Here is a 24,376-nt window from a genome sequence, read left to right as displayed (position 1 = left end):
AATCCGTTTTAATAGGTATCATTTGGACATCACGGCGGTACCAATTTATATGGGAATTTGCTGTGTGACCGCACTCTTCAACCCGTAACTCCGGAACAGGAAGACCGATCAATAACAACTTCAATGGCAGCCGATGGGACTTTTTTGAGACCAAGTTTGTAAAAATCGGTCCAACATTTTCTGAGAAACAGAGGTAACATTATTTGCCACATTCACACATACGCACTCATCTGGGAGGGCAGCAGGGATAGTAGTCTAGGGTATTCGTGCCGAAAGAAATTTCTCCTTCGTGGAACTATCGGTCGGAGTAGGGTGAGTTCACCGTAGGGACTATCCAAGTAGATCATGATAAGGCCGGGAGCTGAATGACTCACTGAAACAGGAGCTAAATGGCTCAAAGAATCAGCACCAAAACGGCTCACGAGGACGAGAGCCAAACCGCGACGCAAGCGAAGAGTCAAGAGTTAAATAACTCAAAGGTGGAGCTATTTCATGAACCGAGTGAGGCTCTAGGATCTCTAAGATAGAGCAGTAGAAAGAGGTACGACGAAAGCATAACGACACGCCCCTCCCCCACGAAGTAATATCTTGACGTAGTTCCTAGGGGAAGAAGGGAGTAAATAGTAAGGAGTGTTTTTAGTGGTTAGTGAGTCGCACACAGTGCCAGGCTTTTGAAGCTTTTTAAACCTTGCAATAAAAACACACACTTGGGGGCAGCAGGGACGAGGTCACCACCTCCACAAAGCCAACCAGTGCACCAAAAGCACGACCAGAAGAAACAGCAGCCGCAGCTTAAACACCCGGAGCAGCCTCAACAGCCGCAGCTTCGACAGAAGCAGCAAAAGCAGGAGGGGAGCTCCTGGTTGTAAAAACCACGCTTGCCGAGTATAGCAGTAGCTAAAAAACTGGTGAACGAACTGCACAACTTTGTTGACGAACGGAGTAATGTGTACAAGGACATCAAGACACTGGTCCTGAAGATACAAGGAAACCTCGGATTGGCTGTCAAGAAATGGAGAGCCTTAGAGCAGAAAACGGAGGTAACTGGTAGGAAGTTGTTGATGGCCAAGAAGTCCTTGGAAATAGGGCAAACAGTGGCACCGTCAAAAGTGAGGAAATTTACAAGGTGAAAGACAAACCCTAGGGGACGGGATCCGTGTCCCTCTCTACACCGATGAGGCCTGACCTTCACCAGGTGATGCGAGGCCAAGTGGTTCCAAGAAACACAAGAAGGCTCCCGGCGTAGTGGTACGCGTTGCAAATGCTGCTTCACCAACGTTGATAAAAACACCAAATGGGAAGTCGTCGGCAGCATAAAAGGAAGGCGAACAACAAGGACATGTCCGAAAAGCGAAAGTTCTTTAAGGAACGAAACAAAGGTGAAGCACTCACAGGCAAAACTAACGAAGACTCGTACGAGAAGGTTGTGCACGCGAAATGCGAACAAATCCGGTACTCAAGGAGCTGGGCTTAGACTCAGGCGCACTCGCAGAAATGATCCTGGAACTGAAAAAAGATCCGGCAACCATCCAATGTAAGGACCAGGATGAAATATCCTCGGAATAAGAGCTAACAGAATCTCTGAAAAAACAGTGCGAGCTTGGAGCAGTGCAGATGTCGAGCCGAATGAGGAAGGGACCTTTCGGCACGCAAGCGGCTTCGGTTAGATTTCCAGTCGATGGAAACTGGATAACAGATAATGCAAAATCGGTGGCGATTTGGACGACGGGGAGATGAAGGCTTCGCCAAAATCAATGGAACCTTCTTCTGCAGCCGCTACGCACCTCCGCGGTGGAATCGATCGGTCGATTCACAAAAATGCTCGATAAGCTAACAGAAGAGCTTATCGATCGGAGACCAGTCGTTATAGCCGGCAATTTCAACGCTTGGGCAGTAGTATGGGACAGCCGCTTCACCAACTCAAGGGGAAGTAGTCTACTCGAGGCCTTTGCAAAGCTGAACGTAGATGTTTCAAACGATAGCACAACCAGCACTTACCGCTGCGAAAGTCGACAATTACCAAAATCGACATTACCTTCTGTAACACCGGCCCAAATTTTCTGGCAGAGACTGCTCTGCTAGATTTCTGTAAGTCTTGGTTTGACAGCCCTGTCAGATTTCTGCGCGTTGGAGAGTGTGCGAGGGGTACACATACAGCGACCGCCAAGCGATCCGGTATACTATCGGAAGCAATAGAGTCGGAAGCGCGTGTGACCCAATCAAACGAGCGGAGGTGGAAAAGAACGAAGTTAGACAAGGAAGTCTTCGTCGAAGCGTTAAGGCGTGAGTGCAATCACCTTCACTTCAGTACAGATGAAGTGACAACGGCATTAGCAAGAGCGTACGGTGCAAGCATGCCAAGAGAAGGTAAACCAAGCTACAGTCGCCGCCCAGCCTTCTATGGAATTCGGCGACTGCCGACCTATGTGCTTGTTGCCACTGAGCCCGGAGAAAAATGGAGAGCCAACAACGTCGCTGAAAGAGATGCTCTAAAACCAGCGTATAAGGCGGCAAGAGCCACACTCAACAAGCAAATCAAGCTCAGCGAGAAAGTTTGCCTAGAGAAGCTTTACCGCAACGCCAATTAAAATCCGTAGGGCGACGCCTATAGAGTTGCCATGGCGAAGGTAAGAGGTCCAGTAGTACCCCCGAATAGATGCCCGGAAAGGATGAGTCATCGCATAAGCGCTATTTCCACATCATGAACCAACGGCTGAGTAGGCAATGAGGAGCTGATATTGGTGGCCAAAAGCCTTGAGAACCAACGCCCCATGACCAGACGGTAGATAGGTTTAGGACAGCTTTGCAAGTGTATCGACGATAGTAACTTCCCCGACATCTGGAAGTGACAAAAGCTGGTGTTGTTTCCGAAGCCAGGCAAGCCCGCTGGAGATCCTTCAGCAGACAGGCCGATATGCCTGTTAGATACAGTCGACATGGTACTTGAAAAAGTTATGCTTAACAGGCTTATAACATACACGGAGGGAGAGAATGTCCTGCCCAATATGCAGTTCGGTTTCCGGAAAGGTAGATCCACTGTGGACGCCATATGAACGGTTGTAAAAGCTGTGGAGGCTGCCCAGAATCAAAAGAGAAACGGAAACCGTTACTGCGGAGTTGTTACACTGGACGTAAAAAAAACGCCTGCAGTAGTGCTAGTTGGGTTGCAATCGCCGATTCGCTGTAGACTGAATTTCCGAGGATTCTGCAAAACTACTTTCAGAACCGGCAACTGACGCCGGAAAAAGAAGTGTAACCGTAACAGCAAGCGTTCCACAGGGCCCCATATTCGATCCAACTCTTTGGAATGCTATGTACGACGGAGTGCTAAAGCTGAGCCTCCCCAGGGGCGTAAAGATTGTCGGTTTTAACGGGCGAGATGGTGCTCCTAGAGATCGGCGAATCACTAGAGAAAGTAGAAGTGCTCGCAACGGAGGCTGTGGAAGACTGGATGCGCGAGAAAAAGCTATCGTTAGCTCACCACAAAACCAAGATAGTTTTGATAAGCGACCGAAAGGCAGTGCGGCAGGCGAGAATCTCGATCGGAGAGTTTATCATCAACTCAAAGCGGGAAGTTAGACAGCTGGGAATGATGATAAACGAGCTTTATTAGGCACATCGACCACGCATGCGGGAGGACCGTAATAGTGATCTCGGCACTATCTCGGATCATGACCAACAATTCGGCGATCAGTAAAAAGACACATCGCTGTTCAGATACGCAGGACCTACATGGGTGACGGCACTACAAACGAAGAGGAACACATCTCGGCTGAACAGCACATTCAGGCTAATGGCCATGCGGGTGTCTAGCGCATATCAAACTATCTCGTGAGGGCAGCTTACGTGATAGCTGGAACGATTCCACTGCCGGGGAACGCTTCGTCGGAGTAAGAAAAATCCACCGTCGGGGACTGTTGCGAGTAGTCCGTAGAGAATCGCCGGCTTGAATTGTCGGGGCAGCAGTGAACCGTATGCAACCCCCCACCCGGAATCGCTTGACAGATCTTGGCATTCTGACGGACTGCATCGACGCAAGAATAACGCGACCGTCAACGGTTGCGGGAGACATTCTTTCATCGGGTAAATCTCCGCCGAGGTAGGCTAGCTCCACCGTCGGGTACTACGCCAAGTAGTACCGAACGCGACAAACCATCAGTATATGATCGCAGAGTGGAGCGCATGTAGAATATCATGCTGTGCAGGACTGATATGACTGTTATGAGACCAGCGAATTAGCACGACCAGCTGGACCTGGAAGCGAAGTGCATGAGCACAGTGCCCCCGAAGTCAACGGGCAAGCACTAGCAAATTTGAGTGCGTCGTATTGAAAATACCAAGGTATTTTGAATATATTAAGGTTGCACAGAGAATGCGTAAAATTCGCAAACGAAAAAAGCAGTTTTTTTCCACACCGTGTGTCAGATCTTCATAAAAATCAATCAGCAGTACAGTAACAACATTCTACATACGCTGATTGATTTTTATGAAGATCTGACATACGGTGTGGAAAAAAACTGCTTTTTTCGTTTGCGAATTTTACGCATTCTCTGTGCAACCTTAAAAGTAAATAATGAAATATTTTGGATACATTAAAAGTAAATAATGAAAGTATTTAAAAATACTTCTGTTGTACTTAGTAAGGTACTTAATGTAATTTTTTTATACTATTTTCTATTATTGCTAATTTAGTATATTGGGTGTTCAGCCACAAGTGGTGACTTCTTCCCTATTGTGTTTAATGTAATTAATATCGATGTGTACGTACTTAAAGTATTTAAAGTACATCTTGACAGTAATTAAAATATTTTGCATATTTAAAGTACGATGATAACTAAAACGATACAGAAAGGAATAAGATGAGTGTTATGAATAAATTTATTTTGACCACTCAGCATGGTTCAACGGACATGAAAAAGGAAGATGGTTAGTCATGGTATTGTGATACATACACTTGAATATTAAGTACTTTTAATTATATTATATTAGTGACCCGAAGCAGGTGGCAAATTATAACTATGTAAACTAAACTAATTTTAATGATGTACATGTTTCCATTTCGAAGTCTTCGATTGATCCCTGACAGTGATTGCCATCGGCTCAGGCACTTTTGCATTCACTGACTAACGATCGAATTGTGCCTCGACCAAACTGGCACAACGCCCCTTGCTGAGCAAAAGGGCAGGGGATATGGAATCCACCAAGAATTTTTAATCAAAACTCTCCAAATGACACTAGGCATTCGGATTCAACGAAAACGTACAACATTTAGATAGATTTTTATTCACCATTTTATGCAGTATCCAGTAAGAACAAAAGCTTGTGTTTATCTTCGTTTTATAATCGATAGAACGAGTAAGGATTTATTAACGAATATGCATTATCTTTCTAATACTTCAGCTCAGTTCCTCCGCAGTTCACTACACAACCAATGAAACAGACGATATTCTAGAAGTGAGGTGAAATGCAGAAAGTTTTTTTTCTCAGTAGTATGTTGAAAGTTGTTTTCCTTGTTTACATGCCTGTATGGCTGTTTTGCTATAAATTGTTCACTAGTAGATATAAGAGCGTCTTGCTTCTAAATGATAATGCCGGTAGATTTTTCAATTTAATTTTACTGGTATTCCCTTAAACATTCTAGTTAAAGCAGCTTTCATAATATGTAACAATCTACTGAGAATTTATTTGCCTTCGTTTGTCAAAAATGTCATAGATATAACTCAGTATTATTTCGTAGCTTATTTAGTATGACTTGCCGTTGGGAAGTAATGAAGATCGAACAGAATATCTCCTGAAGGTAGGCAAATAAGACATTACCGATTTTCATAGCCTAGTAGCGCGCTGCTTGGATCCTATTCTGTTTTTTTAAATTTAGTAGGAATTCTTTAGTTCAAAGCATAATCCGCACCAGTTACGCAAAATGAATCCTACTACAACAAAAAATGTGTAAAGCAGAATGAAAACAATTCAACTGAATATTCAGCAGTATCCAACCACCCATGAATATCTTTCAAACTAAAAAGTAGACTCAAACACATCAATGTTCAACTTTTACCTTTATCAATCTCTTTTTGTTGCATATGCCTTCGGGTGAAAAAATAGGTCATTGAGAAGATTTATATTCTCACCGATCACTGGATGTATTTGCCTTTTCATCTTCAGCTGTTTCAAATCAAATTTCAAACGATAGGAAAGTTAATTTATTAGCAATAACAGTAGCGATAGTGGTAATAGTGACGGCACGCACGCACACAATCCATCCCCCGACGACGACAAAGATGACGATGCTAAACAGAGCAGCAAGAGCAAAGCTTGTGACCATCTTCCCGATTTCCATGTTAAAACCACTAGAAGCAGCTTCCCTCTGGTGGTTGTGTTAATTTTAAATTTTCCTTTAACGTCATGATCCTACGAATTTCTTGAAGAATGCTCTTAATAGTGTACTCTCGGTTCCATCTATTGAGAACCGGTACCATTCGTTGGTCGACCTACAATGTACGATTATTATGCCATCAGCATGACAGAGAATATACGTCAGGAGAATATACGTACCACGCCGTTCTGACTATTAATGCAGTTAATGTTAATCTTTGACAGAAATTTAACGGTTGGTGGTTCATCCGGATAGCGTTCTCCGCACTCAACTTTAAGCGAGTACATTCTGTTTTCGAATGGTGTCTGCAAATGATAACGAGATAATATTAGGAACCGTGTTTCATTAGTTATTAGCCGTTATCATACTCTAGGGGGTCCAATAATCATGACGGTCCAGTGAGTGAGTGTCATGTCATCGTCGTTTTCCAAGCCCCATGAAACAGATCCATCGCCTACGCCTTTCTGTCCTGCTTCCAGTTCCTCCAGGAGACGGAAGTTACGCGGTACCACTGTTGAAAAATGACATGAATAAATGAACGGATACAAAGAAATGGGAATAATATAATTGTAGATAGCATCATACAGTTCCAAGATTAGCATTATAGTGGTCCGGGGCATTTGGTATAAGGTGGAAGACCATTTGGTGGAAGGTCATTTGGTCGGTGTTAAGTCAGACCGGACTAAGTGACAATATATTGATTTCGAGAAAAACGAGTTTAAAGTTTGAATCGCAGCATCCTTTACATTATAAATGGAAATTCAATTTTTGCCATAATTTTTGTTTATTCTTATATATTTCAAATCTGGCAAAAGTCGAATCTAGCTGAAGAAATTCTTTATCCAGTGCTATCATTATCTCATAATTTATTTAATCTCCAGGATAACGGTCATCTGGCATAACGGTAATTTGTCAAATTTCTAATTTTGCGTAAAGTGAAGCTCGTTTGGCATAACGGACATTTGGCATAATTTTGAGAAGTCATCACACTAGAGGCCATTTACCGTATTTTTATCTAGAGGGAATCAGACAAAATTTTAGAATGTGCGAGAAGTAAGGTCATTCGGCATATTTTTGTGGCGTGCTAAGGCTGAAGGTCCAAAATTAATTGATTTATTCTTATTTACAAATTAATAAATTGCATTAACAAAAACCTGTAAAATCCACACTATACCACAACGTAAGCTATAGTCAAACAATCTATAATTGCAAACATGCACAAGCACAAGAATTTCAGAAAAGAAACTCAAAAGGAGTGTTCATTTTTAAAAGAAGACAGAATCAGTTATAAAACGCATTCACTAGAATTATAATCAATATCAGGATACATTATTATTATTGTTAAGTGCTGCTTTAACCTTATGGGTTATTCACTGATAAACTACACATTCGTCTGTATTGCCGAATGAGCTTCAGTAAGATCACGTAGCAAAGTTATGCCAATGACTGTTTTCCAGAAGTTAAAAATAATAATACCAAACGTCCATCATGCCAAATGATCTGTAGGATAATCACTTCTCAAAATTACGCCAAATGTCCATTATGCTGAACGTCTATTATGCCAAATGACCCCCTATCATATGAAAGATAATGAAAGATCTAAAACGTCTGGTTAAGGCCGAGCCGTATTCAACATGACCGAAAGCCAGCGTTGTTCGATTTTCGTTTGATTTGCTGATGCGTCATGGTGTAAAAGTGTTTGTCGTGCATCGACATACGGAACGTGTGAATGCACACACGAGAAGTGCATTCAACATATTCTGATGGAATGGTGACTTTGGCGACCGCTTTGCGTACTGTACCGAAGCCAAACATGACGTCGTCCTTCGAGTGGTATTTTCTAATGAAGGCCAAAACTTCCGGTAAGCATTTCGTGCTGCACAATTTCTTCTTTGGCTGCAAGTTGCGAAGGAGCTAATTGCTTCTCACTAATTGAAAGCAACAAGAAGGTCCTTTGGGAACTTCGTGTAAGAGATATACTTTACGTTGCTGCCCCCTTCTTCCTGGGGAACGTGAAATAGCTGGTCTTATGCTTCGCAGGGAAGACTTCGAGGGCGAGAACCATCCGCAGCTGCTTCTGAGTGGCCACTTGCGCTTCCGACACGGCCGGCTTTCGGTTCTTCATGACGATGTTCGCCAAATACTCTTTAAACATCCTGTCGATCGCACCTACTTCCCGGTCCAAGGCGCGGAAAGATTTCAACACGTTGCCCTCCGTTTCGGTGATTGCTGCATCTCTCGGATACGAACACAGTTGAAATGTATATGGACATCTATTTATACGAAACTAGTTAATACCCATCGCGCGTTGCTGCGACTTTTATCCAAATAGTACGAAAACCAATTTGTTTCAAAGCGCCATCTGGCGGGCAGACAATCCCCAACCAATAGCACTCAAACACGCTCCATAACAAATGTCTACTATGTAATTTTTTACGGCAATCGGTTAAGCAGTTTGGGATTTCACAAATCATATACATACAAACATTGACTTTTATATATGTATAGATAGAAGATAGATAAGTGTGCGTGAGACTTTCCACCTGATTTAACCTCATTTGGCAAAAATTCTAGCCGATTTAACCTCAATCCTGCACCAACACAACTGCACATGGATTAATCTATTGGCTCTCAAACGTGAAACTTATCCGCTCGACGCGCCAACTAGATTTCATTATTGGTATCAGTCAAATGATGACGGAAGTATTTTCTTGCATTGATGATATAGGATGGTTGTTCGATTTTAATTGTTTTAAGACCAACATTGCTTAGTTTCACTAAAAGTTCAATTACAGGTGATAAGAAAACACTCGTTCTTCTGTTTGACGCCAAAACATTCAGTCAAATTTGATATTTTATTGCAAATTACTGAGATCCGGAATTATTTTTGTATTGTTTAGGTTAGGTTGATTGTTTTAAATACGGAAAATGCTTACCTAGAAATTGAATTTATCAACGAATAACCTCGACTGTCAATATTTGCACTCTTTAATCCAGTGATTTTCGCCCACTATCGTGTTTTTATCGATATTTCAATCTCTGAAATTCAGTTTAGTATAAACTGAAACCGGAAGAACGAATTCTTAGTGATGTAACAAGAAATTTATCATCTAGATATTTTTTAGAGATAGGAAACATATTTTCTTCATCAATATTACTTTTTATTAGATGAAATAACATTTAGTTATAATATTGATTGAGTTTATGAAATTCAAAATTTACTTTTCGATGCGTTTTGACAGATGGAAATAAAAACATCATCACTGCACTTTCGTGTCATCTTGCGGTCTACATCCAGCTTTAGATCGCGAATGTGCTTTCATCTTTCTCTCGGCGCATCAGGACCTTCTTTAAAGGCGCTCAACTGTATCCAGCCGACACCACACCCAGGTGGCAGTAAAATAGCATGAAAAATCGGAGAAATTTGCCTCTTTTTTATCAATGCGACCAGCAAGTGTTTTCTACATTACTCGGGTTATGTTCCCCACACTGTAAATAAATGAAAAACTCATGGCTTAGTCAAACTAACGCATAGTTATATCAAATAAATAAATAATAGCAGGGTACTTGGCAGGCGTGGTTTTGCCTTACAGAGTCTGACTTTCTGATGTCTACATGACATCTATTCATTTTTCATATTCGCTTTTGGACTTAAGTGTTGTGTATCCAAAAACGGAAATAATTTGGTACAATAGTATCATTGTATGTAGAAATATTAACGCATGTGGATGTGAACAATTTGTTTTTCCACGATATTTGGAACGTCTTTGGAAATTCGTAATTTACTTTTTCACAACAAATCAGACACGAGGTTAAAAATGCTATCAAATGCTCACTGGAAGATATTTATATGTGCGAAACGCACACAGATGTAACACGAATACAACTGATGATTGATTAATTTAATGTTATAAGTTTTAAATCATATTTCGTGAAAATATAGCTGTTAATTTGCGTGTGTAAATTCGTGTGTATAGTCATCTAGTTGCTTACGTGTTCGCGTGAATCTTCGCATGGGCCGTGATCCTGATGTTAAATTTTGTGTAGAAGAGAGTGAGTTTTTCTATATCGCTGGAGTCTCCGGCTATGGTGCCCTGAAACTTGCTGTCTAGTGTATGAGTTTGTTTTTTTGCGAATATGGTCCAACTAAAATATCAAAAATGAACGATCGCAATAACATGTTTGCGTTAGCGACCAGGATTGTATTATCGCGAAAAGCACCAGCGTTTGTATGTAGACCTTTTTAATCATGTACGCGTTTGTATGCCACGTGTACGTATTAGGGTGGGGCAAAATGATCGTTTTTTCAGCACAGCACTTTTTTGGTTCCATTTTGGGTCTCAAACAACTGTGCAAAATTAAGGGTCGATTGATTTTGACCATGCATAGCGCATTGCGTTTGAAATTTGAACGAGGTATCTTTGATCACCGGGATAAGTTTCATCAAATGAGACTTTTTTCTGTAATATGTGATAAGATGGTTCCCTCTAACAAATTCATCGAAACAAAAAACAAACCATTTTCTAAACATGTTCAGCATCTATCAGTAATGATTATTTTGTCTTTTCATGTACTATTTATGAGCACAGATTCAAATTGAAAATGATGCAACTCTCATGCATCATTTCAATCTGTTCAAACAATACCTTGTATATTAATGAAATCAGTCAACTTCAACTAAACTGATATTTTTTAGAAACCGTAAATATTTTTGCCCAATAATTCATGCAAAAAATCCGAGATTTTTGTTGTTAACTATTTCATTTCAAATATTTTCCTCAAAAAGTTCGATAAAAGCCAACTGTATCCTTCTAGGCAATTTTGTTCTCGTTCGAAACGTCACAATATCGGGCCATAAAATTGCCTGCAGATATGTAATTTACACAACATTTCAAGCGTTATCTCTCCTTTCGATAGACACCGGCTTGCCGACTCTTTTTACCCGGTCCGAATTGGCCCACTTCCCCCTATGCAATTTACACAACATTTCGAATATATTCCTTGTTTGGACGTGAGTCTTTGTTTTTTTCTTTCTTCAGGATTTTTATGAACGTGTCCACTGGAAAACAGAGAAAGAATGACCAGAACGGTGAGAATGAAGAGCGCAGTCCACTGGACCTAAAAATAGATAACGAGAGAGATTTGGCCCGATCAGTGAAAGGGAGTGGTGACGATCTGCTTATAGGAGACATTGGGGGTCGATGCGTCAATTAGGAGGCTGCGGCGGTGATCACAAAAACTGTTGGGAACATGTGATGGCATCATCACAGTTCCTCGATGGCGGAGTGGTTAACGCACCCAACTAGAAATTGGGAGATCGCAGGTTCGATTCCTGCTTGAGGACATATTTTTTCTCAGTGTTTCCAATAAAGGTGAATTTTCACCGTTTCTTCATTCTCACCGTTCTGGTCATTCTTTCTCTGTCTGTTTTCCAGTGGACACGTTCATAAAAATCCTGAACATTTCGAATGTTAGTTCTCATTTCGATGCAAGGGCTTCGCTGATCAAAGTTACCACGAAACCAACGAATGAAAAACTGCAACAGTATTATTTTATTTTTTAGAAAAACGGAAAAAATAACCCAACAATTTGAACATATTCAATCTATGGGCTCTGTTGTAAAAAAATGCAAGCGAACAAATCCATTTGATTTCAAGAAATTTATTCAAAAATTTTTTGAAAATTGGACCAATGTTCCCCTGATTTATGGTAATTTACATACACACAATGATCAAATCAACGTACACTTCCCGAAAATCTCAATTCTCATCTTAAATCATAAAACCACACAATTTTTGCTTGAGAGGGTTGTGCATCGTCCATGAACCGAAAAAAATATTGATTTTAAACATTTACCACAAAAATCAGGGTTTTAAAAACATCGTTTTTTCATTTCAATTTCCTATGAAGTAATTATGAAGAATTTACTTTTAAATTTAGTTCGATACTTGATGTCCGCAGCAAAGCTATTGAGAGTGCTGTTATCCACAACTTTGTTGAAGACATGAATGGTACTGTATCGAATTTGCTTGCTGGTTTCAGCAAATTTGAAACTAAGAGAATCGAGAGCTGTGATATTGAAAGTCGGCATAGGTATTCTAGAGCTAATCTGTTAAAAACTTAGAACGGAATACTGGGACTAACCAGGCTCACATGGACATGATCGAAAGGAAATGGGAAGAATCTTTTGTCTTCTGCTGGTAGGAGTTGGGCGTTTCAACCAAGTTTACCACATGGTCGATGAGAGAGCATAGCCCATCATCATGTTTTACCACATACAAACAGGTATGAATGATCCATGTGTTCAGGGTATCGAAATATATTAAGTTACTTGTGAAAGAAAACCGTTCAAATGAGTTCTAATATTACTGTATCTGATAAATCTCATCTGCTTAGCTTAGCTTAGATTATGCGATAAATCCCATCTGCTGTTTATAAACAATAAAATTCACATTTTGTCAAAGGAAAAAAAATTATGAAGCTTACAATAAAAGGTTACGTTGAAGAAAATCGGTCCAAAAATTTTCGTTATTATAGTTTTATATTTGAGTATTGTCAACTGGAACTGGAATTTCTATGAATGTTTACGGCTTTCTCGGTCAACTTAGCTTGAGCAAACGAAATGTTTTTAAAACTTGTAGTTTTAAAAACATTTCGTTTGCTCAAGCTTAATTGACTGAGAAAGCCGTAAACATTCATGGAAATATAGTTTAATAACTCGATGCTACATACATGTAGCATTCATATCTTCAATAAAGTTGTTTCAAATGACAATTGCAATATTTTAAATACACGAAGTTTATTACTCGTTTAATAGAGGCAATTCTTCATAATTGCTTCCAGAAAGATTAATTAATAAAACTATTATATCAGAAGATAAGGATTGTATACTATTCCCCGAAAATCATTCCCCAGAAAGCCATTCCCCAGAATTCAGCCCCCCAGAATACCATCCCCCAGAAAATACTATTCCCCAGAAAGTCGTTTCCCAGAATGTACCATTCCCCAGAATTCCATCCCCCAGAATGCACCATTTCCCAGAAAGTCATTCCCCAGAAAAGCTTGGTTTTTTTTATTCATTTGACCTTTTTAACTTACTAAAGTCGTGATTCGCTGGTTGGTCACTTTTGAACTGGACCGCTTTTTAGATGGACCTTTGCTAATTGGACCATTGTCCAACTAAAAAGCATCCTAATATCAAAATCCTATGTCAAAATCACCTTGACAATCAAACTGAAAATAATGAGAGATGTGAACAGAAGCATTTACACTATTAACGTCTCCTTTAGATAGTTTAAGACGTCTGTCGGTCGGTCCAACTAACGAATCAAATTCGTTAGTTGGACATAGGCTGTGGCCCAACCAACGAATCACGACTGTACTCGTTCCCACTTCCTTCAAACGATATTCTTCGCTTTCGATTCGTACACATTTCACACAAAATAAAATACTAAAGTGTTTTCCCCAGAAAGAACTATTGTCCATGAAACATGTAGAACAAATTGCAGAATCTAATACAGGTGTGTTTTGAGACATTGGGCAACAATCATAAGCGGTAGCGTCCCATTATAGGATTCAAAAGAATGAAACAGTGTTATGTAAGTAAGATTATATGGTGAAACCAAAACTTTGTGCATTATCGAAGTAATTGAAGTGATGTGGTGTTAAGTTGCTGAGGATGAGCTACCGAAAGCGATGGCTCCTCGCAAGTAAGCAAGTTATCCATTCGCTTACCCGATTTGCTCAAACATAAGAATTTATTCCTTCTTTCAAACATGAGCAGTTCATTGAATCTTCATGAAAATGACTCTTTATGTCTGCCCAGTTTACACTTGAAGAATTGTCCCAACTTTTGAGCAAGTCTATCCTGTTCGGCCTAAAGTCTTTTGGCACAGCATCGTCTGACATGAGACATTATACAGTAGTTGGCCATTTGACCTAACAGTCGTGTAGCATAAGCACAGACAAACAGACAAAACACTATGATTAATTCCTTAAAATATCGATCCGCCAAACACTATACATGCATCTAACCATTAATTTACAAATTAGTTAACCCTCAGACCCAGGAACTTTTTTACTAGTGGTCTATCCCGTATACTTGCGCATATATCAGTGGCGCCATATATGGATTATAAACGTAAATGCTATCACTGTCCCAACTAAAAATATATTCAAAATGACCGCTAACATTGGCGAAGAATTGTTGTCGAGTATTATGTCTGTTAGTCTCTGGTATAAGTACCATTTGGCATAAGGGATGAACATACAATGTATTTCGGGTAGATTGTACATTTGCGTACGAAATAGTTCCAATGGAAAAGAAATCTCGACAAACATATGATTACGGCGTTAAATCCAACTGTCAAAATTCACTTTTAGCAGAAATTCTGGACAAACCGTTACTCTCCAACCACAGATGTTGGTAGTAAACAATTGAGAAGTTTTCTTTTTCATTAAATGCTGTGAACTGTGCTGTCATATGTTTGTCAAGAAATGCTCTAAAAACACATCAAACCGTTTGTCAAAATGCATTCATTTCGATTTTAATATAGATTCAAGGCAACTTCAAAAGAAGGAATTAACACCTATGTTTGAATAAACCGGTCAGACGAAAATATGATAAATTTGCGTACAAGAGTTATTTGGCATACAAAATCAAAAAACTGCTCATGATTGAAAGAAGGAACCAATCCCTATGATCGAGTACATCGGTTATATGAGTGGATAACAGGTTTGCTTGCGAGAGGCAGCCACATTCGGCGGCATGATCTCAGCAGCTTCACACCGCATCAGTTCCTTGAATTGGGTAATGAGCAAACCTTAGGCTCCACCACAAAAAATGATTAAGAACATTAACTTTTCTGGGGAATGGGGCATTCTGGGGTATGATTTTCTGGGGAATGGAGCATTCTGGATACTGGCATTCTAGGGAATGGTACATTCTGGACAATGTCTTTTTGGAGAGCGGTACATTCTGGGGGATGGAATTCTGGAGATTGGCTTTCTGGGAAATGGCTTTCTGGGGAATGGTATACAACCGAAGATACGCTGTTTTATGTTGAAAAACTTCTTTGAAGTTGTTAAACCATAAAGATAACGGTTTTGGAATTATGTCATTTTGACCGCAAGAAAAGTTAAATTGAACCTATCACTTGAAAAGTGCATATTCTTTGACATATTTCAAAATGAAGTTATCTATGAAGGTTTGACAGCTCTTCTATTTTGATATTTTATCAAAGTTACATCAAATTCTAACATTTTCGAAAAATCATCACCCCCCACCGAACCGAATTTCTGCCTATGCCACTGCAGACGTGAGAGCTTTATTGAAATGTCTCGTCAAATTATGTCAATCAACAAGAAAAATTAAAGTAAATTTATAAAGGCAACATTCGGTTAATTGTGACTTTAAATTAGGATATCATTCACCGAATGTTGTTGATCGTTCCTGCGGGGTGCCAGTCTCCAGTCTCTGCATGCCTGCCGCCCGGGTGTACGTCATTTCCCGGTTTACCATTCCCCAGAATACCACTTCCCGGAAAACTATTTACCGGAATGTATTATTTCCCGGAAAAACCATTTCGCGGAATACCATTTCCCGGAAAATAAAAAAAACTCGTACTTCATCGACCAAACTTATTTTCAGAAGATCTGCTATGCCGCTAATTGTGTTGTAGGAGATTTTACCTACTTCAGAACATGAAAAGTTTGAAAATATTTTCATTTTTTTTATCTTGAGTGGTTATTGTGGTAAAAAAACAAGATAGCGACAAGATTGCAAAACTGTCATTCTAAAGATTTAATTTTTTCGATTCCGCGATGTTAGGAAATTTTATTTAAATTGATCATTATATGAATAGCTTACGAACGACTTTTGGTTTTGAACCAAAAAGAAACTTGGAGATTTAAAAAAATTAGTGTGGAATAAAAAGCATCCAAATGGATGGGATATCAACGAATTAAATGGGTACCAAAATAGAAACAAATACTTTCCAATTTTCCCACCGCAGGTAGGTGAAGGGGCGAATAAATTTTATAAATTCATGACCGTCTAATTCCTGACTAACAGCACAGACTAACAGACATAACACTCGAAAACAATGCTTTGCCCGCTTTAACGGTCATTTTAAATATATTTGTAGTTGGGACTATGGCATTTTGCAATTATGGCGCCACTGACATATGAACAAGCATATGGGGGATAGACCACTAGTGAAAAATTGTTCCCAAACCTGAGGGGAAACCCACCAGCAAATGAATGTTCAGGACCATGAATAAAAGGTGGAGCTAGTGTTCTGGGCGAATTGCCGGATCGATGTTTTTGAGGGAATTCCCTCATAGTGTTATGTCTGTTAGTCTGTGCTAACAGGCCCTATATTTTGCTTCATATTTGTTCCAAATTTTGCGGATTCAGTTAAAATGGTATATTTTCAATTCTTTTACTATTTCGAATCGATTCGCGTGGTAATATTCGGTGAAAAGCATAATACACCGCTGTAGAATTTTTAAGATTTGGAAATTTTGTTATTGAAATAAAATGATATAATAGAAAATTGAAGGCGAACAATTGTAGGGTAACTGCTCCCTAATTCATCTTAGCACCTCTATTCATCTCACCCATTTGAACACATTAGTTAGAGCGGTATCTGCTATCTCTATTCAACGCATTAGCTCAAATGGTAGGATGAATAAGGGTACGTTGTGCTCGACTTTTCGCTTGCTCAAACGCGAGTATTTTACATTTCCCAGGAAAAAATTTTAAACTGTGCTGCTTCTTAGGAACGAAGCAAAGATGCTGATACCTATTTAAGCGCAATCCAATAACTCTAAGTCGAGTTATCATCGAAATAGTGTGATATCCAGACTAATGAGATGAATAAGGACTCGTCTACCCTATATATTATTAATTCTGTCCTATCGTTTTTAGGTAAAGTTCAGGCGTACTAAAAACTTCAAACGTGTTTCCACTTCAAACCACGATCTTTGAAATATTCACAGCATATTCTGAATTATTTTCTCCAGTGACGTACGAAGGATTTTAGTTAATAAATGATGTCTGTATCGATTTTCTTGGCCATTTTCAGCAAATTTAAGACTAAGAGAAACGAAAGCAATGAAATTGAAAGACAGGTAGATATTCTATTAATGATGAGGTGCTGATTTTAATGATATTTCAGCGCTTCGCGTAAAAATAAAATAGCGAAAGTTATTTGCTATCGTTCTAAGGAATTGAGAAAAACTTTAGTTTTTGCACTAGGTCAAACATTACAGGAGATAGTGTAAATTCGTAACGATCAATTTAGAACGCCTCGAAATGCAGCCATCTTTGAAATTGAAAAGGAAATTTTTTCCACACCGTTGGCAACATTTTTATGATAACCAATCACAGTACTTTAAAAATGCCCTGAATACATTGATTGATTTTCACGAAGATTTGGTAAAAGGTAATGAAAAAATAAGAACATTTCCTAAAATTTAGTCATAAATATTCCTGGAACCGTTGAAATTTTATAGATTGTGAATGTATTTGTCTGAGATGCCGCCATCTTATAAATATGCATTTTTCTTTGGAATTTTGTGTAGAATGTTATTTTAATCTATATGAAGTTTCTCTGAAAATACTCGTGGACTTTCATTGATTTTTATTCTCACTAATATTTGTTTACAGTAACAGTGCATGGAAAACGCCTTCAGTTATTTTAAATTTCACTTCGTATTAAAAATTTCTGTGTGAATTAGCCTTCTTTGGAACAATAATAAATCATTGGAAATCATTTTTGAAGAACTTCATTGATTCAAATACAATAACTACAATGAAATCGATTTGCCTTCTTTAAAATTTTCGTAGCATATTATTGAAATGCTATTAATTTTAAATTAAATTACGACCTTCTTTGATATCGCCTTCTTTTTAGCATAAGCTATTTTCTGGACCTTCGATTGATTGATAATGATTTCATATAAAATTACATATGCATGAGAATTAGTTTTTCAAATTCATTAACATGATCAGCGAGCAAAGACAAACTGTGAAGGGAACCAAACAAATATTTGAGTAGCAACATAGTTATAAATGCAAATGTTCTTAAAGTACTTCAGATTTCAGATTTTTAGTATAACACATTGCCGAGAAAAAGTACGTTCCGCGAAATGGTATTCCGGGAAATGGTACATTCCGGAAAATAGTATTCCGGGAAATGGTACATTCCGGGAAACGATATTCCAGGAAATGGGACATTCCGGGAAATATTCCGCGAAATAGTATATTCCGGGAAATGGTTTTCTGTGAAATGACATTCCGGGAAATGGTATTCCGGGAAACGACATACAATCCTGCCGCCCGTACATCTTCCTCGATTACACACAGACAGCGTGCGTGGGGTTTGTCTCAAAGTCGTCTATCTTTTCGGACGTTTGTGTTGCATGCCAGGCCGACTGTAATCTGCTTAGTTTGCTGATTTCAGTATATTTACCGATTCGATAAAATCGCTGATACTCCCAGTTGCTCTTTACAGCCGTTAAGCGTGGTAGCTGAAGGAGGCAAATCATCGAGTGCTCGGGGGCACAATGGAGGATGGTACATATGCATGTATCACGAGCTGTATCAAGTGTATAAACATTGTTTATACACTTGATACAGCTCGTGATATGATTTCTACCCTTACACCTACCGAGCACTCGATGATTTGTCTCCTTCAGCTACCACGCTTCATGTCTGTATAGAGCAACAGGGAGTATCAGCGATTTTACCAAAGCCACAGGAAATATAGGCGATTTGTGCAGAGCGAGTTTTATAGAAGTAGAAAGTCGAGTTTTATAGAAGTTATCATATGTCAATGATTTTCTATTATGTCGATCTCGTCCTCAAAGCAAAGAAGCAACAGATCTCTTCGTGGTAGATCTATTTCTTTGCACACCAGATCTTCTTATCGCATCTGTGAGCACCATCAGCATGTTGAATAAGTTGGAAATGCGTCGTTATGCTTCAATCCATAATAGTCTTGAAAACGAGGTGGATATTTCTCCGGCTATTTTGATGCTTGATTATGACCCAACTAGCGTCATCAGGTAACTGGCATCCCTATCTCTACATACAGAGTTTGACAATAGGCAACATCGTTTTTCCACCGATCGATGGGGGTCAGTTTTACAACGTCAAAATCGCTTAAAATGTCATCAACAAACAATAGTAGCAGTGAACAAAAGAAAACAATGAACACTTTAACTGATTTGATGTAAACTAAAGTGCTCCTCGTTCGTATTTAAAATAATTTCGTTACAAGCAAAGTTCTTATGTTGGCTACGCAAATATGACGTCACGTCACCCTCTTGAGCGTCATACGTATCAGCTCAATCGGTCTTGTAGAAAAGCCATGTTCGTGCATTATCTGACAGGGTTCGTTTTTTTTTCGCTGAATCGTACTCTGCCTTGCCATCTACAAACAGATGATAAGTTCGTCCAGGATCCAGGATTTGTTGCGGGTTGGTCCATCTATGATCGTTCTCCTGGAAATCCGCTTTGGCACTCGATGGCAAAGTATTCTGCTAACGTGCGCGGATTGCTAAACAGAACACGGGAGAGAAACTTGTTGACGGTATTGAGGATCGTTATGTATCCACGAGTTGATAGGACATGTGAAACCTTCAAACCGAAATTGTTAATCAATCCGAAAGTATTCCATCTTGCATCCAGATCATCTCAACAGAGTTCACGTTATACGGCGCTCAAATAACACAAAAGATAACCAGTTAAAACATCTCTTGCAAAGTAAGGCTATACAATCACAAAAACACAATTTTCGTCACTGAAACCATTCCACAGTGCAAAAACAGGGAATAAAAAAAGGACTAACTGGTGCGTGTTCCGCTCTCGCCTGGAACAGTTGGATGAAATGAACTAAACGAATCTAACTAATTTGAAAAATACTTATACCGTATTTATTTTTATCCCCAATAGGGAGAAAAATATTGAAGAAACCGAAGAGTAAAGCGGAACGAACTCTTGCCTTTTAGCGTGATAGCCAAACGTCTGAGAGTGTGTCACGCCAAAAAGACATGAGTTCGTTTCCCTTTACTCGCCAGCAAACCAAAGCTTCAGTGCGGGGCTGAACGAGACATCATTCTGGACCAGCCCGAGATAAAACTCGGGATCAGTCAATTTCTTTAGACGTTTAAATACGTTATGTAATTTGTTTGGATTCAGTATCAAACTTGACCCAATTTGGTGGTAGTTTGGATATATCCTCCAACCCGGGAGCAACTTTTTGTGAGTTACTGACGAATGGAACACAAAACATTCAAATTCAACTTTTCTGAAAAAATACGGCAAATATCCTACCGTATGCGCGATATTGTTCACACCATCATACAAATGCATACCATTTGTAGAGCTTACAAATTAACCGAGGTCGGTTATTTTAAACAAAACTTTTTGATGGAACTGAGGTAGGTTCTCCCTGCCCATAATCGCATGTCAGTAACATGTTCTATGGGAACCCCTATCTCCATGGGGCTGACTTCCGATTATATACAATGCAAAGATCTGAAACGGAGTCCCTTATAGCCTGAAGAAAAAACGACATAAGTTTTAGTTGCGTGGTGACGAAGTGGCAGACTATTCGTGATTGGTCTCGTACACAAAACCATTCTCCGTTAAGTATCCCGGTAGACTGTAAGAAATATTTCAAACGAGAAAATACATGGCAACTATCAGTTGTACATGGTCAACTTGGAATTCGAGGGTTATTGCTACCATCAAAAAGGAAATTCTGGTTAATCCTGTACGATCCATGAGAAAATTGGCGAAGGAACATGGAATTATTCCTGCTTCAAGTGAAAGTGATCCTGTTCACAAATCAGAGCATGTTATGTTCGTGTCTAATTCCAAAACCGTTGTTTGAACTCTCTTTCGGTAACAAAAAACATGGCCAACGAGGCCAAACCTGATTTTAAAGCATAGACTTGGGTTCTGATGCCACTTCGATCGAAGCGGAATGCGCCGAATAGAACGAGTACAAATAGCCTGATTCAGTTAACCATATCCAGAAACCAGTTTAATGTAAGTCAATCATAAAGGAAACTGGTTCGGGAAAAAAACGAAAGTTTGTTTTAACCAGGGAACCTCCCTTTCAATATTAGAAGCTGCCAGTTTTATGCACCACGTCAAGCTTGTCGTACTCAATCGATTGGGGAAGCCAATGCAAAACATGCAAACGATTTCCATTATATTCCTTCTTTCCCGCAAAGTACGCTGTTGATCTGCCAAAGCGAACTTTACCTGACATAATCGGAAAATCGAACCAGACTGCGCACTTTTGATTTGTTGGTAGTGTTTTACGTACCATCATTATTCACACCGTCGCATTGCTTGTTCGACGTATATTGTCATTTTTTCCCTTTCTTTATGCCACCCTTTCTCATTTGAAATAGAATTTTATCGATGTGTTCATCGATTTGAAAGGCTCTTTTTCATTGTGTAAAGGATTAGAATGTCTGCATGTCAATATCGTTTGAGCAAGTGATTGAATAAAATACCTACCAACACCGGTTGTGGAGGCCATTTCAGCCGAGCTACTGCCCCTGAAGAACGTAGTGACAGGAGAGCGAAATTAACAGTCCTAATGTTCCAGATCCACCGATGATCCTACGGTGACTCCAAACGTTGCACACCACCAGCAAACAGGAGCAAAGGCAAAAGCCGTATACTGTTGGAATTTTCCCCTTTCCGCTTTTCTCGATCGAACCGTATTCACGTCACCGACGTCGGTTTTCTTGCGCCGTTTTTTTCTTCTTCACACCGCAGCACGAATTGCAGATGCGTTGCAAAAAATACTTTTAAAACACCTAGCTCTATTTTAAATTCCAGCGTGGATCTTCGGGACTACTATTCCAAACAGATCGCAGTTTTTGGATCACTATTTCACCCAATTGTTTGCCGTCCGCGCGGTGGATGGCCTCAGTTTTGTACGCTTTCCTTCTTTCGTGACTAAACTTTTTTCAGTCTCCACTGCGTTTGTGACGGTGCTTGCAAGAGACGGAGGAAAATCTGCTTTCGCCTCGCCTTTGGAGGTCGGTTTTCAGGCGAACATCAAGAATGACGGAAGTTCAAGTAAATTTTCACTGAGATTTATAAATTCAAACTACGGGACCAAGGGGTTATCACTGCAAAACAAAACCTTTTCTTTCCCGAGATGTATATAGGTGTCCACATAATCGTATACATTTTTACACCAACCGACATAACCCCACAAAATGTGCCGGATGAACTTCGTTTGACAATTCTCGGTGGTTTGTTGACATGGGAGTTACGTGAGTTCAAATGCAACAGATGAACATCCGTTGCACTCGAATCTCACACAACTGACGTATAAAATTGTGAAACATCAACTTCATTCATCATGTCTGGACAAACAAATGATTACGGTTTAAAAGCCAACTGTAAAAATTCTCTTTGAAAGAAATTCCGGACAAACCGTTACTGGTAAACACAGTTCATAGCAGTTAATTAAAGAGAAAACTTTTCTCTTTTGTTTACTACGAACATCTGTGATGGGTGCGGACCCTACACGTGTAGAAATATTGTCAATAAATCAATATATTGATCGTGTAAGCGTATCTTGAAAGTATTGATCATGTATAAATCAAATGGGATTGACGTATAGCGGACCCTACACGAGACAAGAATATTGTCAATAAATATATTGACAAGACTGCTTCAATCCATCAATCCCATTTGAATTCTACAGAATCAATATTTTAAAGATGACCTTACACCATCAATATATTGATCAATATATGATTTATTGTCAATATTTCTGCTCGTGTAGGGTCCGCTTATTGAAGCAGTCTTGACAATATTTTTATTGACAACATTCTTCTCCGTGTAGGGTCCGCTTATAGCCTCGTCAGATCTACCATACAGCGATGCCAGATTTACAGACATATCTGTATTTTACAGACTTTTGATGTCTCCTACAGACGTAGCCAGAGATCTACAGACTTTTTAAAGGGTAATAGTGTTTAGTAAAATTGCACTAGAATAACTGTTTTCGAATACGAGTGATTCCTTCACAATAGAATTCTACTTTCAATCTATTTTTAAAGTAAAATTTTAGTGTAACTAGGATTTACACAACCATCTACAGACTTTTACAGACATTTTAGTTATTCATCTACAGACATTTCAAAAAAACATGTGGCATCGCTGCTACCATAGTTTGCAGATAAAACTTAGGATTGCAAGCTGCTAGTGGATTGCAAAAGTACCAGATCATGCTATGTGTTGTGCTATCCCGGTTAACAATGAGACGAACGAGATGTTTGCAGATACGTCATTTAGTAGGACAACTGTCAGTTTGTTGGCTGAATTTAATTTTTTTTTAATTGAAAGTCAGAAAAGAATGATTAAGGTTTAAAAATAATATGAGTGTACTCGTAAAGACACCCGCTATCAATACATTTGAAAAAGTGACACAATTTTTCCAAATTAAAGATCCCTATAGGGATCTTTAGGGGTGTGCGGGTTAAGGCATATTCTGATGCAGATTAGTACCGTGAGTTAATATCTCAGTCCTTTTTCAATTTTTTGGCCCGAAACTATTGAAAAAAAACATTTTTTAGTTTGTTTCCTTTTAGGACAATAACACATCCAAACCAATGCGACTTGCACGACCCTATAGGTTGCCTTATCAGATCTACCATAGTTTGCAGATGAAACTTGGGATGGCAGGTTGCTAGCGGATTGACAAAGTACCAGTTCATGCTGTGTGGGGTGCTGTCCCGGTTAACAATGAGGCGAACGAGATATTTGCAGATACGTCATTTAGTAGGACAACTGACAGTTTGCTGGTTGAGTTTTATTTAATTTTTTTAAATTTAAATATCATAAAGGAATAATTAAGGTTTAAGAATGATATGAGTGTACTCGTAAGGACACCCGCTACCAATACATATGAAAAACTAGCACAATTTTTCCAAATTAAAGTTCCCAATTTTTGACTG

At 39.3% G+C, this 24,376-nt stretch overlaps 1 protein-coding gene and 1 non-coding gene across 2 annotated transcripts; one reads left to right on the top strand and one right to left on the bottom strand.

Moving 5' to 3' along the window:
* Positions 1 to 6,037: 6,037 nt before the first annotated feature.
* On the bottom strand, positions 6,038 to 22,425 carry LOC131690150 (ubiquitin-conjugating enzyme E2 variant 1). Its single transcript, XM_058975699.1, has 4 exons — positions 21,915 to 22,425; positions 6,742 to 6,884; positions 6,553 to 6,678; positions 6,038 to 6,488 (listed from the first exon to the last, which is right to left on the bottom strand). Exons 1-4 carry the CDS (start codon positions 21,934 to 21,936, stop codon positions 6,348 to 6,350), a joined length of 432 nt encoding a protein of 143 aa, XP_058831682.1. The 5' UTR covers positions 21,937 to 22,425; the 3' UTR covers positions 6,038 to 6,347.
* Positions 11,645 to 11,717, top strand: Trnas-aga (transfer RNA serine (anticodon AGA)). Its single transcript has one exon. It is a non-coding gene; the product is annotated as a tRNA-Ser (tRNA).
* Positions 22,426 to 24,376: the final 1,951 nt, after the last annotated feature.

This window comes from Topomyia yanbarensis, chromosome 3, assembly GCF_030247195.1.
Source record: "Topomyia yanbarensis strain Yona2022 chromosome 3, ASM3024719v1, whole genome shotgun sequence".
NCBI lineage: Eukaryota > Metazoa > Arthropoda > Insecta > Diptera > Culicidae > Topomyia > Topomyia yanbarensis.
The sequence above is the reverse complement of the archived record's forward strand: the minus strand, read 5'-3'. Positions and strand labels throughout refer to the sequence as shown.

What these genes read in the sequence shown, in the direction of transcription:
- LOC131690150 (XM_058975699.1), bottom strand. Translation starts at nt 21,936, where the DNA reads ATGGCCTCCACAACCGGTGTTG. An exon ending in TGATTATTGGACCCCCTAGA is followed by an intron (nt 6,679 to 6,741) that starts GTATGATAACGG and finishes TATCATTTGCAG; the next exon opens with ACACCATTCGAAAACAGAAT. An exon ending in TTAATAGTCAGAACGGCGTG is followed by an intron (nt 6,489 to 6,552) that starts GTACGTATATTC and finishes CGTACATTGTAG; the next exon opens with GTCGACCAACGAATGGTACC.